This window comes from Coregonus clupeaformis, chromosome 13 (genome assembly GCF_020615455.1).
Source record: "Coregonus clupeaformis isolate EN_2021a chromosome 13, ASM2061545v1, whole genome shotgun sequence".
NCBI classification, from domain to species: domain Eukaryota; kingdom Metazoa; phylum Chordata; class Actinopteri; order Salmoniformes; family Salmonidae; genus Coregonus; species Coregonus clupeaformis.
Window position 1 is genome coordinate 1047443 of NC_059204.1, and position 14963 is coordinate 1062405.

General features: G+C 39.0%; 1 protein-coding gene across 1 annotated transcript in view; it reads left to right on the forward strand.

Moving 5' to 3' along the window:
* Positions 1–14604, forward strand: part of dlat (dihydrolipoamide S-acetyltransferase (E2 component of pyruvate dehydrogenase complex)) — a 32011-nt gene extending 17407 nt beyond the window's left edge. The window contains exons 7-14 of the mRNA XM_045224122.1: positions 583–730; positions 834–904; positions 2101–2214; positions 4262–4369; positions 5067–5185; positions 6892–7054; positions 7256–7392; positions 13560–14604. Coding sequence (XP_045080057.1) covers positions 583–730; positions 834–904; positions 2101–2214; positions 4262–4369; positions 5067–5185; positions 6892–7054; positions 7256–7392; positions 13560–13689 — 990 coding nt within the window. The 3' untranslated portion in view covers positions 13690–14604. The remainder of the gene's footprint in view (positions 1–582; positions 731–833; positions 905–2100; positions 2215–4261; positions 4370–5066; positions 5186–6891; positions 7055–7255; positions 7393–13559) is intronic.
* Positions 14605–14963: the final 359 nt, after the last annotated feature.

The following is a 14963-nucleotide window of genomic DNA, read 5'->3' on the forward strand; positions in this document are numbered from 1 at the left end:
AGAGATCTTGTATTATAACTTGTTAGCTAGCGTTGTTAGAGATCTTGTATTATAACTTGTTAGCTAGCGTTGTTAGAGATCTTGTATTATAACTTGTTAGCTAGCGTTGTTAGAGATCTTGTATTATAACTTGTTAGCTAGCGTTGTTAGAGATCTTGTATTATAACTTGTTAGCTAGCGCTGTTAGAGATCTTGTATTATAACTTGTTAGCTAGCGTTGTTAGAGATCTTGTATTATAACTTGCTAGCTAGCGTTGTTAGAGAGCTTGTGTTATAGTCCCGTGTAGCTCAGTTGGTAGAGCATGGCGCTTGCAACGCCAGGGTTGTGGGTTCGATTCCCACGGGGGACCAGTATGAAAAGATAAATACAAATGTATGCACTCACTAACTGTAAGCTCTGGATAAGAGCGTCTGCTAAATGACTAAAATGTAAAATGTTATAACTTGTTAGCTAGCGTTGTTAGAGATCTTGTATTATAACTTGGTAGCTAATTAGACATTTTCAAGATGGTTATCTGACAGTCTGGAGAATACCTGTACATCAACTCATAGAAACAGCAACATTGTGTGTGTGTGTTCTAGGTTGCAGCCCCCACTCCTGCAGCGCCCCTCCCCACCCCTAGCCCAGCCCCCGTTGCCCCGGCAACCCCCAGGAAAGGGCGTGTTTTCGCCAGCCCGCTCGCCAAGACCCTCGCTGCTGAGAAGGGCATTGACCTGGCCCAGGTCAGCGGTGAGTGCACACACACACACACACACACACACACACACATTTACACACACACACACACACACCCCTTCTCTCTGACGCTCGTGTGTGTCTGTGTGTTTTTCAGGCTCCGGTCCTGATGGTAGAGTCACCAGGAAAGACATTGAGACCTTCGTCCCCCCCAAGGCTGCCCCTGCTGTAAGTCACCACAAGTGCACTTTACTGTGTTTATCCTAGATGGGTTTTAACGCTCAGCTTAGTATTGATTATTATTCATGCTTAGTATTGATTATTATTCATGGTTAGTATTGATTATTATTCATGCTTAGTATTGATTATTATTCATGCTTAGCATTGATTATTACTAATGCTCAGCTTAGTATTGATTATTACCAATGCTTAGCTTAGTATTGATTATTACTAATGCTTAGCATTGATTATTACTAATACTTAGAATGTATTATTACCAATGCTTAGCTTAGTATTGATTATTACTAATGCTTAGCATTGATTATTACTAATACTTAGTATGTATTATTACCAATCCTTAGCTTAGTATTGATTATTACTAATGCTTAGCATTGATTATTACTAATACTTAGTATGTATTATTACCAATCCTTAGCTTAGTATTGATTATTACCAATGCTTAGCTTAGTATTGATTGTTACTAATGCTTAGCTTACATTTGACATTGTAGTCCTTTAGCAGAGGCTCTTATCCAGAGCGACTTATAGGAGCAATTAGGGTTAAGTGCCTTGCTCAAGGGCACATCGACAGATTTTTCACCTAGTCGGCTCGGGGATTAGAACCAGCGACCTTTCAGTTACTGGCACAATGCTCTTAACCACTAAGCTACCTAGCTTAGTATTGATTATTACTAATGCTTAGCTTAGTATTGATGATTACCCATGCTTAGCTTAGTATTGATGATTACCCATGCTTAGCTTAGTATTGATGATTATTAATCTGTAGTGTTGATTATTATTAATCCGTAGTATTGATTATTATTAATCCGTAGTATTGATTAGTCTTCATCCGTAGTATTGATTAGTATTAATCCGTAGTATTGATTATTATGATGAATGAGTAGTATTGATTATTATTATACATAGTATTGATTATTACCAATGCTTAGCTTAGTATTGATTATTACCAATGCTTAGCTTAGTGTTGATTATTATTAATGCTTAGTATTGAATGTTATTCATGCTTAGCTTAGTATTGATTATTATTCATGCTTAGCTTAGTATTGAATGTGATTCATGCTTAGCTTAGTATTGAATGTGATTCATGCTTAGCTTAGTATTGATATTTGAGACTTTCATTGATTAATGGTATGTAGACAGAGATCTGATGCAGTGTTTTGTGGGTGTTTCTGTGTGTTTGTGTAGACTCCAGTATCAGCTGCCCGTAGCCCTGCCCGTAGCCCTGCCCCTACACCCTCCCCAGCCGCTGCCGTTTCAACAGGCACCTTCACCGACATCCCTATCAGCAACATCAGACGGGTGAGCTGAGCTAGCAAGCCAAGGAGGGCTCTGTTAGCGCCATTAACGGGTCCAAATCGCGCAAAAATCATAAAAATAAAAGTCCTCTGTTTACTTGAACACAATATCACAAATTGTTGTATATTCTGGCTGAGCTAGAGGCATTAAGGTCATACCACGTGATCATACATCCCCCTGAAAACTTTTTTACTTGACTGTTAAAAATTCAACAATTATAATTTAAAGTTACTTAAACATACATTTATTGAAAATACAAACAATATATTATTGAAATCGATTTACTGTTTCGTTATTTTTAAACACACACAAGATATCTTCACCATTTAATATGTTCGCTGTGCTAATGTTTATTGATCCAAATTGTGTGAGGAATAATCAACGACGTGGAAGGTGTGTTCCGCGACTCCCTAGCGGAGTAACTAACCTTCCACAGAGTTGCATTATTTTCCAGAGAATCCATAAAGCCCCGAGTTGATTATCCCTTTTATACTATGGCTATAATTTAACACATTTACCACTAGAAATGTGTTAATTTGCCAGTAGAAATGTGTTAATTTGCCAGTAGAAATGTGTTAATTTGCCAGTAGAAATTTGTTAATTTACCAGTAGAAATGTGTTAATTTGCCAGTAGAAATGTGTTAATTTGCCAGTAGAAATGTGTTAATTTGCCAGTAGAAATGTGTTAATTTACCAGTAGAAATGTGTTAATTTGCCAGTAGAAATGTGTTAATTTGCCAGTAGAAATGTGTTAATTTGCCAGTAGAAATGTGTTAATTTGCCAGTAGAAATGTGTTAATTTGCCAGTAGAAATGTGTTAATTTACCAGTAGAAATGTGTTAATTTGCCAGTAGAAATGTGTTAATTTGCCAGTAGAAATGTGTTAATTTGCCAGTAGAAATGTGTTAATTTGCCAGTAGAAATGTGTTCAACATCCTCTGAAGTAGCTAGCAAGTTGCCTAGATACTGTAACTACAGTAGTTGCCATGGTAACCAAACAGACTTGCTAGTTTAGCTAACCAAACCATCAGTCCTAGCTTGCCATTATGAAAATCGAATTCAAAAATGAAAATAATGTTTTCAATTCGACTTTTATTTTCTAAATCAGCTCAAACATAGAACATGTAAGAATGTAATATAGTCATTGAATTCTACCGTGCAAATATACTGTGCATTATTGGGAAAATAATGTACACTCTAGAATGCCCTTCAAGCCAATCAGAAACGAGTATTCAACAATGCCATGGTATAAATATATATATTAGTCAACGTTATATCTGACTGGAGGAGGACAGGGTGTGGCATGTGTCTTTTAATGTCAGGTGATATTGTTATTGTTGTTCCCTAGGTGATAGTGTTATTGTTGTTCCCTAGGTGATAGTGTTATTGTTGTTCCCTAGGTGATAGTGTTATTGTTGTTCCCTAGGTGATAGTGTTATTGTTGTTCCCTAGGTGATAGTGTTATTGTTGTTCCCTAGGTGATATTGTTATTGTTGTTCCCTAGGTGATAGTGTTATTGTTGTTCCCTAGGTGATATTGTTATTGTTGTTCCCTAGGTGATAGTGTTATTGCTGTTCCCTAGGTGATAGTGTTATTGTTGTTCCCTAGGTGATATTGTTATTGTTGTTCCCTAGGTGATAGTGTTATTGTTGTTCCCTAGGTGATAGTGTTATTGTTGTTCCCTAGGTGATAGTGTTATTGTTGTTCCCTAGGTGATAGTGTTATTGTTGTTCCCTAGGTGATAGTGTTATTGTTGTTCCCTAGGTGATATTGTTATTGTTGTTCCCTAGGTGATAGTGTTATTGTTGTTCCCTAGGTGATAGTGTTATTGTTGTTCCCTAGGTGATAGTGTTATTGTTGTTCCCTAGGTGATAGTGTTATTGTTGTTCCCTAGGTGATAGTGTTATTGTTGTTCCCTAGGTGATAGTGTTATTGTTGTTCCCTAGGTGATAGTGTTATTGTTGTTCCCTAGGTGATAGTGTTATTGTTGTTCCCTAGGTGATAGTGTTATTGTTGTTCCCTAGGTGATAGTGTTATTGTTGTTCCCTAGGTGATAGCCCAGAGGTTGATGCAGTCGAAGCAGACCATTCCCCACTACTACCTGTCTGTTGACGTCAACATGGACCAAGTCCTGGAACTACGCATGGAGCTCAACGCTGTGAGTCTGTCTGTCTCTGGCTGTGAGTCTCTCTGTCTGTCGTCTGGCTGGCTGGCTGTCTGTGAGTCTCTCTGTCGTCTGGCTGGCTGGCTGGCTGGCTGGCTGTGAGTCTCTGGCTGTCTGTCTTTCTGTCTGGCTGGCTGGCTGGCTGGCTGTCTGTGAATCTCTCTGTCTGTCGTCTGGCTGGCTGGCTGTCTGTGAGTCTCTCTGTCTTCTGGCTGGCTGGCTGTCTGTGAGTCTCTCTGTCGTCTGGCTGGCTGGCTGTCTGTGAGTCTCTCTGTCGTCTGGCTGGCTGGCTGGCTGTCTGTGAGTCTCTGGCTGTCTGTCTTTCTGTGAGTCTCTCTGTCTCTGGCTGTGAGTCTCTCTGTCTGGCTGTCTGTCTGGCTGTGAGTCTCTCTGTCTGGCTGTCTGTCTGACTGTGAGTCTCTCTGACTGGCTGTTGTCTGGCTGTGAGTCTCTCTGGCTGGCTGTTGTCTGGCTGTGAGTGTTTGTCTGTCTGTCTGTCTGTAACCTCTCTTCTCACTCTCTCTCCCCCTTCTCGCTCTCCCCCCCTCTCACTCTCTTTCTCACTCCCTTTCTCCCCCTTTCTCCTCCCCTCTCACTCTTTCTCACTCCCTTTCTCCCCCTTTCTCCTCCCCTCTCTCTCTCTCTCTTTCGTCCTCTCTCTCTCTCACCCCCGTCTCTGCCTCCCTCCTAGGAGGTAAAGGCCCAGAACATCAAGCTGAGTGTGAATGACTTCATCATTAAAGCCAGCGCTCTGGCCTGCCTTAAGGTCCCTGAAGCCAACTCCTCATGGCTCGACTCTGTCATCCGACAGTGAGTACACACACTGTAACACCTACAGTGGGGGGAAAAAAGTATTTAGTCAGCCACCAATTGTGCAAGTTCTCCCACTTAAAAAGATGAGAGAGGCCTGTAATTTTCATCATAGGTACACGTCAACTGTGACAGACAAAATGAGAAAAAAGAATCCAGAAAATCACATTGTAGGATTTTTAATGAATTTATTTGCAAATTATGGTGGAAAATAAGTATTTGGTCAATAACAAAAGTTTCTCAATACTTTGTTATATACCCTTTGTTGGCAATGACACAGGTCAAACGTTTTCTGTAAGTCTTCACAAGGTTTTCACACACTGTTGCTGGTATTTTGGCCCATTCCTCCATGCAGATCTCCTCTAGAGCAGTGATGTTTTGGGGCTGTCGCTGGGCAACACGGACTTTCAACTCCCCTCCAAAGATTTTCTATGGGGTTGAGATCTGGAGACTGGCTAGGCCACTCCAGGACCTTGAAATGCTTCTTACGAAGCCACTCCTTCGTTGCCCGGGCGGTGTGTTTGGGATCATTGTCATGCTGAAAGACCCAGCCATGTTTCATCTTCAATGCCCTTGCTGATGGAAGGAGGTTTTCACTCAAAATCTCACGATACATGGCCCCATTCATTCTTTCCTTTACACGGATCAGTCGTCCTGGTCCCTTTGCAGAAAAACAGCCCCAAAGCATGATGTTTCCACCCCCATGCTTCACAGTAGGTATGGTGTTCTTTGGATGCAACTCAGCATTCTTTGTCCTCCAAACACGACGAGTTGAGTTTTTACCAAAAAGTTATATTTTGGTTTCATCTGACCATATGACATTCTCCCAATCCTCTTCTGGATCATCCAAATGCACTCTAGCAAACTTCAGACGGGCCTGGACATGTACTGGCTTAAGCAGGGGGACACATCTGGCACTGCAGGATTTGAGTCCCTGGCAGCGTAGTGTGTTACTGATGGTAGGCTTTGTTACTTTGGTCCCAGCTCTCTGCAGGTCATTCACTAGGTCCCCCCGTGTGGTTCTGGGATTTTTGCTCACCGTTCTTGTGATCATTTTGACCCCACAGGGTGAGATCTTGCGTGGAGCCCCAGATCGAGGGAGATTATCAGTGGTCTTGTATGTCTTCCATTTCCTAATAATTGCTCCCACAGTTGATTTCTTCAAACCAAGCTGCTTACCTATTGCAGATTCAGTCTTCCCATCCTGGTGCAGGTCTACAATTTTGTTTCTTGTGTCCTTTGACAGCTCTTTGGTCTTGGCCATAGTGGAGTTTGGAGTGTGACTGTTTGAGGTTGTGGACAGGTGTCTTTTATACTGATAACAAGTTCAAACGGGTGCCATTAATACAAGGAACGAGTGGAGGACAGAGGAGCCTCTTAAAGAAGAAGTTACAGGTCTGTGAGAGCCAGAAATCTTGCTTGTTTGTAGGTGACCAAATACTTATTTTCCACCATAATTTGCAAATAAATTCATTAAAAATCCTACAATGTGATTTTCTGGAATTTTTTTTCTCAATTTGTCTGTCATAGTTGATGTGTACCTATGATGGAAATTACAGGCCTCTCTCATCTTTTTAAGTGGGAGAACTTGCACAATTGGTGGCTGACTAAATACTTTTTTTCCCCACTGTACTCACACCACGCAAAAAAATCAATAGGTCAGGTTTAACCTGTGTGTGTGTGTGTGTGTGTGTGTGTGTGTGTAGGAACCATGTGGTGGATTTGAGTGTGGCGGTGAGTACAGCCAATGGTCTGATAACTCCCATCGTGTTCAACGCCCACACCAAAGGACTGGCTGCTATCAGCTCTGATGTCACAGCCCTGGCTGCCAAGGCCCGCGACGGGAAACTACAGCCACACGAGTTCCAGGTAACTACCGACTACACACTAAAACACACAATGATTACACACACACACACTGAAACAAATGTGTTAAACACACTCACCCAGTTGGTCCCACAGGTTTTAACCCTAACCCACTCACCCAGTTGGTCCCACAGGTTTGAACCCTAACCCACTCACCCAGTTGGTCCCACAGGTTCCAGGAGTTGAATCCTCTGTGTGTTTCAGGGAGGCACGTTTACCATCTCTAACCTGGGAATGTTTGGCGTCAAGAACTTCTCAGCGATCATCAACCCTCCCCAGGCCTGTATACTGGCAGTAGGAGGCTCCGAGAAGAGACTGCTGCCTGCTGACAATGAGAAAGGGTAAATACACTACCACTATACTATACTACTACTATAACTATACTATACTATACTATACTACTACTATAACTACACTATACTATACTATACTACTACTATAACTACACTACCACTATACTATACTACAATATACTATACTACTACTATAACTATACTATACTACTACTATAACTACACTATACTATACTACTACTATAACTACACTACCACTATACTATACTACTACTATAACTACACTATACTATACTACTACTACTATAACTACACTATACTATACTACTACTATAACTACACTACCACTATACTATACTACTACTATAACTACACTATACTACTACTACTATAACTACACTATACTATACTACTACTACTATAACTACACTATACTACTACTATAACTACACTATACTATACTACTACAATAACTACACTACCACTATACTATACTACTACTATAACTACACTATACTATACTACTACTATAACTACACTACCACTATACTATACTACTACTATAACTACACTATACTACTACTACTATAACTACACTATACTATACTACTACTACTACTATAACTACACTACCACTATACTATACTACTACTATAACTACACTATACTACACTATACTATACTGGTCCTCTGTAGCTCAGCTGGTAGAGCACGGCGCTTGTAACGCCAAGGTAGTGGGTTCGATCCCCGGGACCACCCCATACACAAAAATGTATGCACGCATGACTGTAAGTCGCTTTGGATAAAAGCGTCTGCTAAATGGCATATTATTATTATTATATTATTTATACTACTACTATAACTACACTATACTATACTACTACTATAACTACACTATACTATATTACTACTATACTACTACTATAACTACACTATACTATACTACACTACTACTATAACTACACTACCACTATACTATAATACTACTATAACTACACTATACTATACTATACTACTACTATAACTACACCATACTATACTACTACTATAACTACACTACACTGTACTATACTATACTACTACTCTAACTATACTATACTACTACTACTATTACTATAACTACACTATACTATACTATACTACTGCTATAACTACACTATACTATACTACTACTATAACTACACTATACTATAATATACTACTGCTATAACTACACTACCACTATACTATACTACTACTATAACTAAACTATACTATACTACTACTACTATAACTACACTATACTATACTATACTACTACTATAACTACACTATACTATACTACTACTATAACTACACTATACTATAATATACTACTACTATAACTACACTACCACTATACTATATTACTACTATAACTACACTACCACTATACTGTACTACTACTATAACTATACTATACTACTATTACTATAACTACACTATACTATACTACTACTATAACTACACTACCACTATACTATACTACTACTATAACTAAACTATACTATACTACTACTATAACTACACTACCACTATACTATACTACTACTATAACTACACTATACTACTACTACTATAACTACACTATACTACTACTATAACTACACTACACTATACTATACTACTACCACTATACCTACACTACCACTATACTATACTACTACTATAACTACACTATACTATATTACTACTATATTACTACTATACTACTACTATAACTAAACTATACTATACTACTACTATAACTACACTATACTATATTACTACTATATTACTACTATATACTATACTACTACTATAACTACACTATACTATATTACTACTATACTACTACTATAACTACACTACCACTATGCTATAATACTACTATAACTATACTATACTATACCATACTACTACTATAACTACACTATACTACACTACTACTATAACTACACTATACTGTACTTTACTACACTATACTATACTACTACTATAACTACACTACACTATACTACTACTATAACTATACTATACTATACTATTACTATAACTATACTATACTACTACCATAACTACACTACACTATACTACTACTATAACTACACTATACTATACTATACTATACTATACTACTACTATAACTATACTATACTACTACTATAACTACACTACCACTATACTACTACTACTATAACTACACTATACTACTACTATAACTATACTATACTATACATCTATTATAACTACACTACGCTATACCATTCTATTACTATAACCACACTACCACTATACTATACTACTACTATAACTATACTATACTATACTACTACTATAACTACACAACCACCATACTGCTACTATAACTATACTATACTATACTACTACTATAACTGCACTACCACTATACTGCTACTGTAACTATACTATACTACTACTATAACTACACTATACTATACTACTACTATAACTACACTATACTATACTACTACTATAACTACACTACTACTATAACTACACTATACTATACTACTACTACTATAACTGCACTACCACTATACTATACTAATACTATAACTACACTAAACTACACTACTACTATAACTACACTATACTATACTACTACTACTACTACTACTACTACTATAACTACACTACCACTATACTATACTACTACTATAACTACACTAAACTATACTACTACTACTATAACTACACTATACTACTACTATAACTACACTAAACTATACTACTACTACTATAACTACACTGTACTACTACTATAACTACACTGTACTATACTACTACTACTATAACTACACTATACTATGCTACTACTATAACTACACTATACTATACTACTACTATAACTACACTATACTATACTACTACTATAACTACACTATACTATACTATACTACTGCTATACCTACACTATACTGTACTACTACTACAATAACTATACTATACTATACTACTAATACTATAACTACACTATACTATACTACCACTATAACTATACTATACTACTACTATAACTAAACTATACTATGCTACTACTACTATAACTACACTATACTATACTACTACTATAACTACACTACCACTATACTATACTACTACTATAACTACACTATACTGTACTACTACTATAACTACACTATACTATACTACTACTATAACTACACTACACTATACTATACTACTACTATACCTACACTATACTATACTACTACTACTACTACTATAACTGCACGATACTATACTATACTACTACTACTATAACTACACTATACTGTACTATACTACTACTATAACTACACTACCACTATACTATACTACTACTATAACTACACACTACTACTACTATAACTACACTATACTATACTACTACTATAACTACACTATACTATAATATACTACTACTATAACTACACTATACTACACTATACTATACTGGTCCTCTGTAGCTCAGCTGGTAGAGCACGGCGCTTGTAACGCCAAGGTAGTGGGTTCGATCCCCGGGACCACCCATACACAAAAATGTATGCACGCATGACTGTAAGTCGCTTTGGATAAAATCGTCTGCTAAATGGCATATTATTATTATTATATTATTTATACTACTACTATAACTACACTATAACTACACTACCACTATACTATACTACTACTATAACTACACTATACTACACTATACTATACTGGTCCTCTGTAGCTCAGCTGGTAGAGCACGGCGCTTGTAACGCCAAGGTAGTGGGTTCGATCCCCGGGACCACCCATACACAAAAATGTATGCACGCATGACTGTAAGTCGCTTTGGATAAAATCGTCTGCTAAATGGCATATTATTATTATTATATTATTTATACTACTACTATAACTACACTATACTACACTACCACTATACTATACTACTACTATAACTACACTATACTATACTACGACTATAACTATACTATACTACTACTATAACTACACTACCACTATACTATACTACTATAACTACACTATAGTATACTATACTACTACTATAACTACACTATACTATACTATACTACTACTATAACTATACTATACTACTATAACTACACTATACCACCTCTACACATACAGTGCATTCAGAAAGTATTTAGACCCCTTGACATTTTCCACATTTTGTTACGTTACAGCCTTATTCTAAAATGGATTAAATAAATGAAAATCCAAATCAATCTACACACAATACCCCATAATGACAAAGCGAAAAGTTTTTTATTTTTTTACATTTTAGCAAATTGATAAAAAATGAAAAACAGAAATACCTTATTTACATAAGTATTCAGACCCTTTGCTATGAGACTCTAAATTGAGCTCAGGTGCATCCTGTTTCCATTGATCATCCTTGAGATGTTTCTACAACTTGATTGGAGTCCACCTGTGGTAAATTCAATTGATTGGACATGATTTGGAAAGGCACACACCTGTCTTTATAAGGTCCAACAGTTGACAGTGCACGTCAGAGCAAAAACCAAGCCATGAGGTCGAAGGAATTGTCCGTAGAGCTCCGAGACAAGATTGTGTCGAGGCACAGATTTGGGGAAGGGTACCAAAAAATGTCTGCAGCATTGAAGGTCCCCAAGAACACAGTGGCCTCCATCATTCTTAAATGGAAGCAGTTTGGAACCACCAAGACTCTTCCTAGAGCTGGCTGCCCGGCCAAACTGAGCAATCGGGGGAGAAGGGCCTTGATCAAGGAGGTGACCAAGAACCCGATGGTCACTCTGACAGAGCTCCAGAGTTCCTCTGTGGAGATGGGAGAACCTTCCAGCAGGACAACCATCTCTGCAGCACTCCACCAATCAGGCCTTACGGTAGAGTGGCCAGACGGAAGCCATTCCTCAGTAAAAGGCTCATGATTTAATATATCTACACTATACTACATCTACAGTGCCTTTGGAAAGTATTCAGACCCCTTCAATCTACACACAATAACCCATAATGACAAAGCAAAAACAGGTTTTTATAAATGTTTGCAAATGTATTAACATTTTAAACTATAATATCACATTTACATACAGTACCAGTCAAAAGTTTGGACACACCTACTCATTCAAGGGTTTTTCTTAATTTTTACTATTTTCTACATTGTAGAATAATAGTGAAGACATCAAAACTATGAAATAACACATATGGAATCATGTAGTAAACAAAAACGTGTTAAACAAATCAAACCATATTTTATATTTTAGATTATTCAAAGTAGCCACCCTTTGCCTTGATGACAGCTTTGCACACTCTTGGCATTCTCTCAACCAGCTTCACCTGGAATGCTTTTCCAACAGTCTTGAAGGAGTTCCCACATATGCTGAGCACTTGTTGGCTGCTTTTCCTTCACTCTGCAGTCCAACTCATTCCAAACCATCTCAATTGGGTTGAGGTCAGGTGATTTGTTGAGGCCAGGTCATCTGATGCAGCACTCATCACTCTCATTCATGGTAAAATAGCCCTTACACAGCCTGGAGGTGTGTTTTGGGTCATTGTCCTGTTGAAAAACAAATGATAGACTCACTAAGCCCAAACCAGATGGGATGGCGTATCGCTGGAGAATGCTGTGGTAGCCATGCTGGTTAAATGTGCCTTGAATTCTAAATAAATCCCAGACAGTGTCACCAGCAAAGCACCATAACACCTCCTCCATACTTCACGGTGGGATCCACACATGCGGAGATCATCCGTTCACCTACTCTGCGTCTCACAAAGACACGGCGGTTGGAACCAAAAATCTCAAATTTGGACTCATCAGACCAAAAGGACAGATTTCCACCTGTCTAATGTCCATTGTTCGTGTTTCTTGGCCCAAACAATCTCTTCTTATTTTTGGTGTCCTTTAGTAGTGGTTTCTTTGCAACAATTCGACCATGAAGGCCTGATTCACGCAGTCTCCTCTGAACAGTTGATGTTGAGATGTGTCTGTTAAATGAACTCTAACATTTATTTGGGCTGCAATTTCTAAGGCTGGTAACTCTAATGAACGTATCCTCTGCAGCAGAGGTAACTCTGGGTCTTCCTTTCCTGTGGCGGTCCTCATGAGAGCCAGTTTCATCATAGCGCTTGATGGTTTTTGTGACTGTACTTTCATAATGTGACATCATCATGATATTGACATGTTAGGGTTAGGGACAGGGCCTTTAAAACTAAAGGTGATTATACTATGATCTGTCGTGTGTGTGTAGGTTTGACGTGGCCAGCATGATGTCGGTGACGTTGAGTTGTGACCATCGCGTGGTGGACGGAGCGGTCGGAGCTCAGTGGCTCGCAGAGTTCAGGAAGTTCCTGGAGAAGCCTGTCACCATGCTGCTCTGATTGGACAACACCCTCACCAGGCCATGCTCTGGTTGGATGCAGCCATCGCCAAGCTGATCTGATTGGTGGAAACCTTTCATCATGCTTCTGTGATTGGCTGGCCGACAAGGACACTCCCCCTTAAAGGGGTGAGGCAGGACTCCTCCCAGAGTATAACCCCTCCCCCTCTTTCTCTCGCTCTCTGTATTTATTGAGACCAGTTAGTTACAGGTTAGACCAGAGGCCATAATGTCACTCTAACACTCATGTTGTTTATAAAGGGAACTGTTACAGACCTGTGTGTGTGTGTGTGTGTGTGTGTGTGTGTGTGTGTGTACCCAGAGTTGGGGAGATTGTGTTAAAAGCCAAAGGAAGATGGAGAATGCCCCCTAGACTCACTCTCATGCACACACACATAAAGACCACCCCAGCCCCTCTGAAGTACGATATGTTGTGTGTGTGAACACATTGACAGGAGGTCTGCAGTTCTGCTGGTTGTTTCTTCTCCCTGGTAGTTAGTTAATTGATTGATTGATGAATGTCACTGATTGGCTAGAGTCCACTCACCTGTATCAAGTCTTTAGAAGGGAAGAATGCCAACCAGCCGTGCTGCTGACCTATTGGTACCTTTATAATGGTGTATCACATGATGTAGCATGCCAACCAGCCGTCCTGCTGACCTATTGGTACCTTTATAATGGTGTATCACATGATGTAGCATGGGTGGAATGTTCATTTACACAGTAGGGGGGGCTTTATTGATGACATCACTCCAGACTCAGCTCTGTGCCAGTCCCCTTGTTCTTATTCCTATCCTTTGATAAAGAACATTCTATTTACATGACATCAGCTGTAAACAAGTGAAACGCACAAAGAAGTGAAGCTGGATGTATGGTTGCCATGGGAATTATTGCTGAATAAAATGAGCTACTATGGTGCTGTTGTGGAGTGTCATACTGTATATGAATACATATTAACTGGGTGTATCTCCCACAGACACCAGTGCAGTAGCAGCTGGGGCTCATCTGCTTAGTTCATTGACTTTCATTGAACCAGAAAAAAACAGTGAGTGTGGTGTCTCGCTTCCTCTTCTGACTGTGGGAGTAGGTCAACCCTAGCCCCTGTTCTGACCCCTACTTCCTCTTCTGACTGTGGGAGTAGGTCGACCCTAGCCCCTGTTCTGACCCCTACTTCCTCTTCTGACTGTGGGAGTAGGTCGACCCTAGCCCCTGTTCTGACCCCTACTTCCTCTTCTGACTGTGGGAGTAGGTCGACCCTAGCCCCTGTTCTGACCC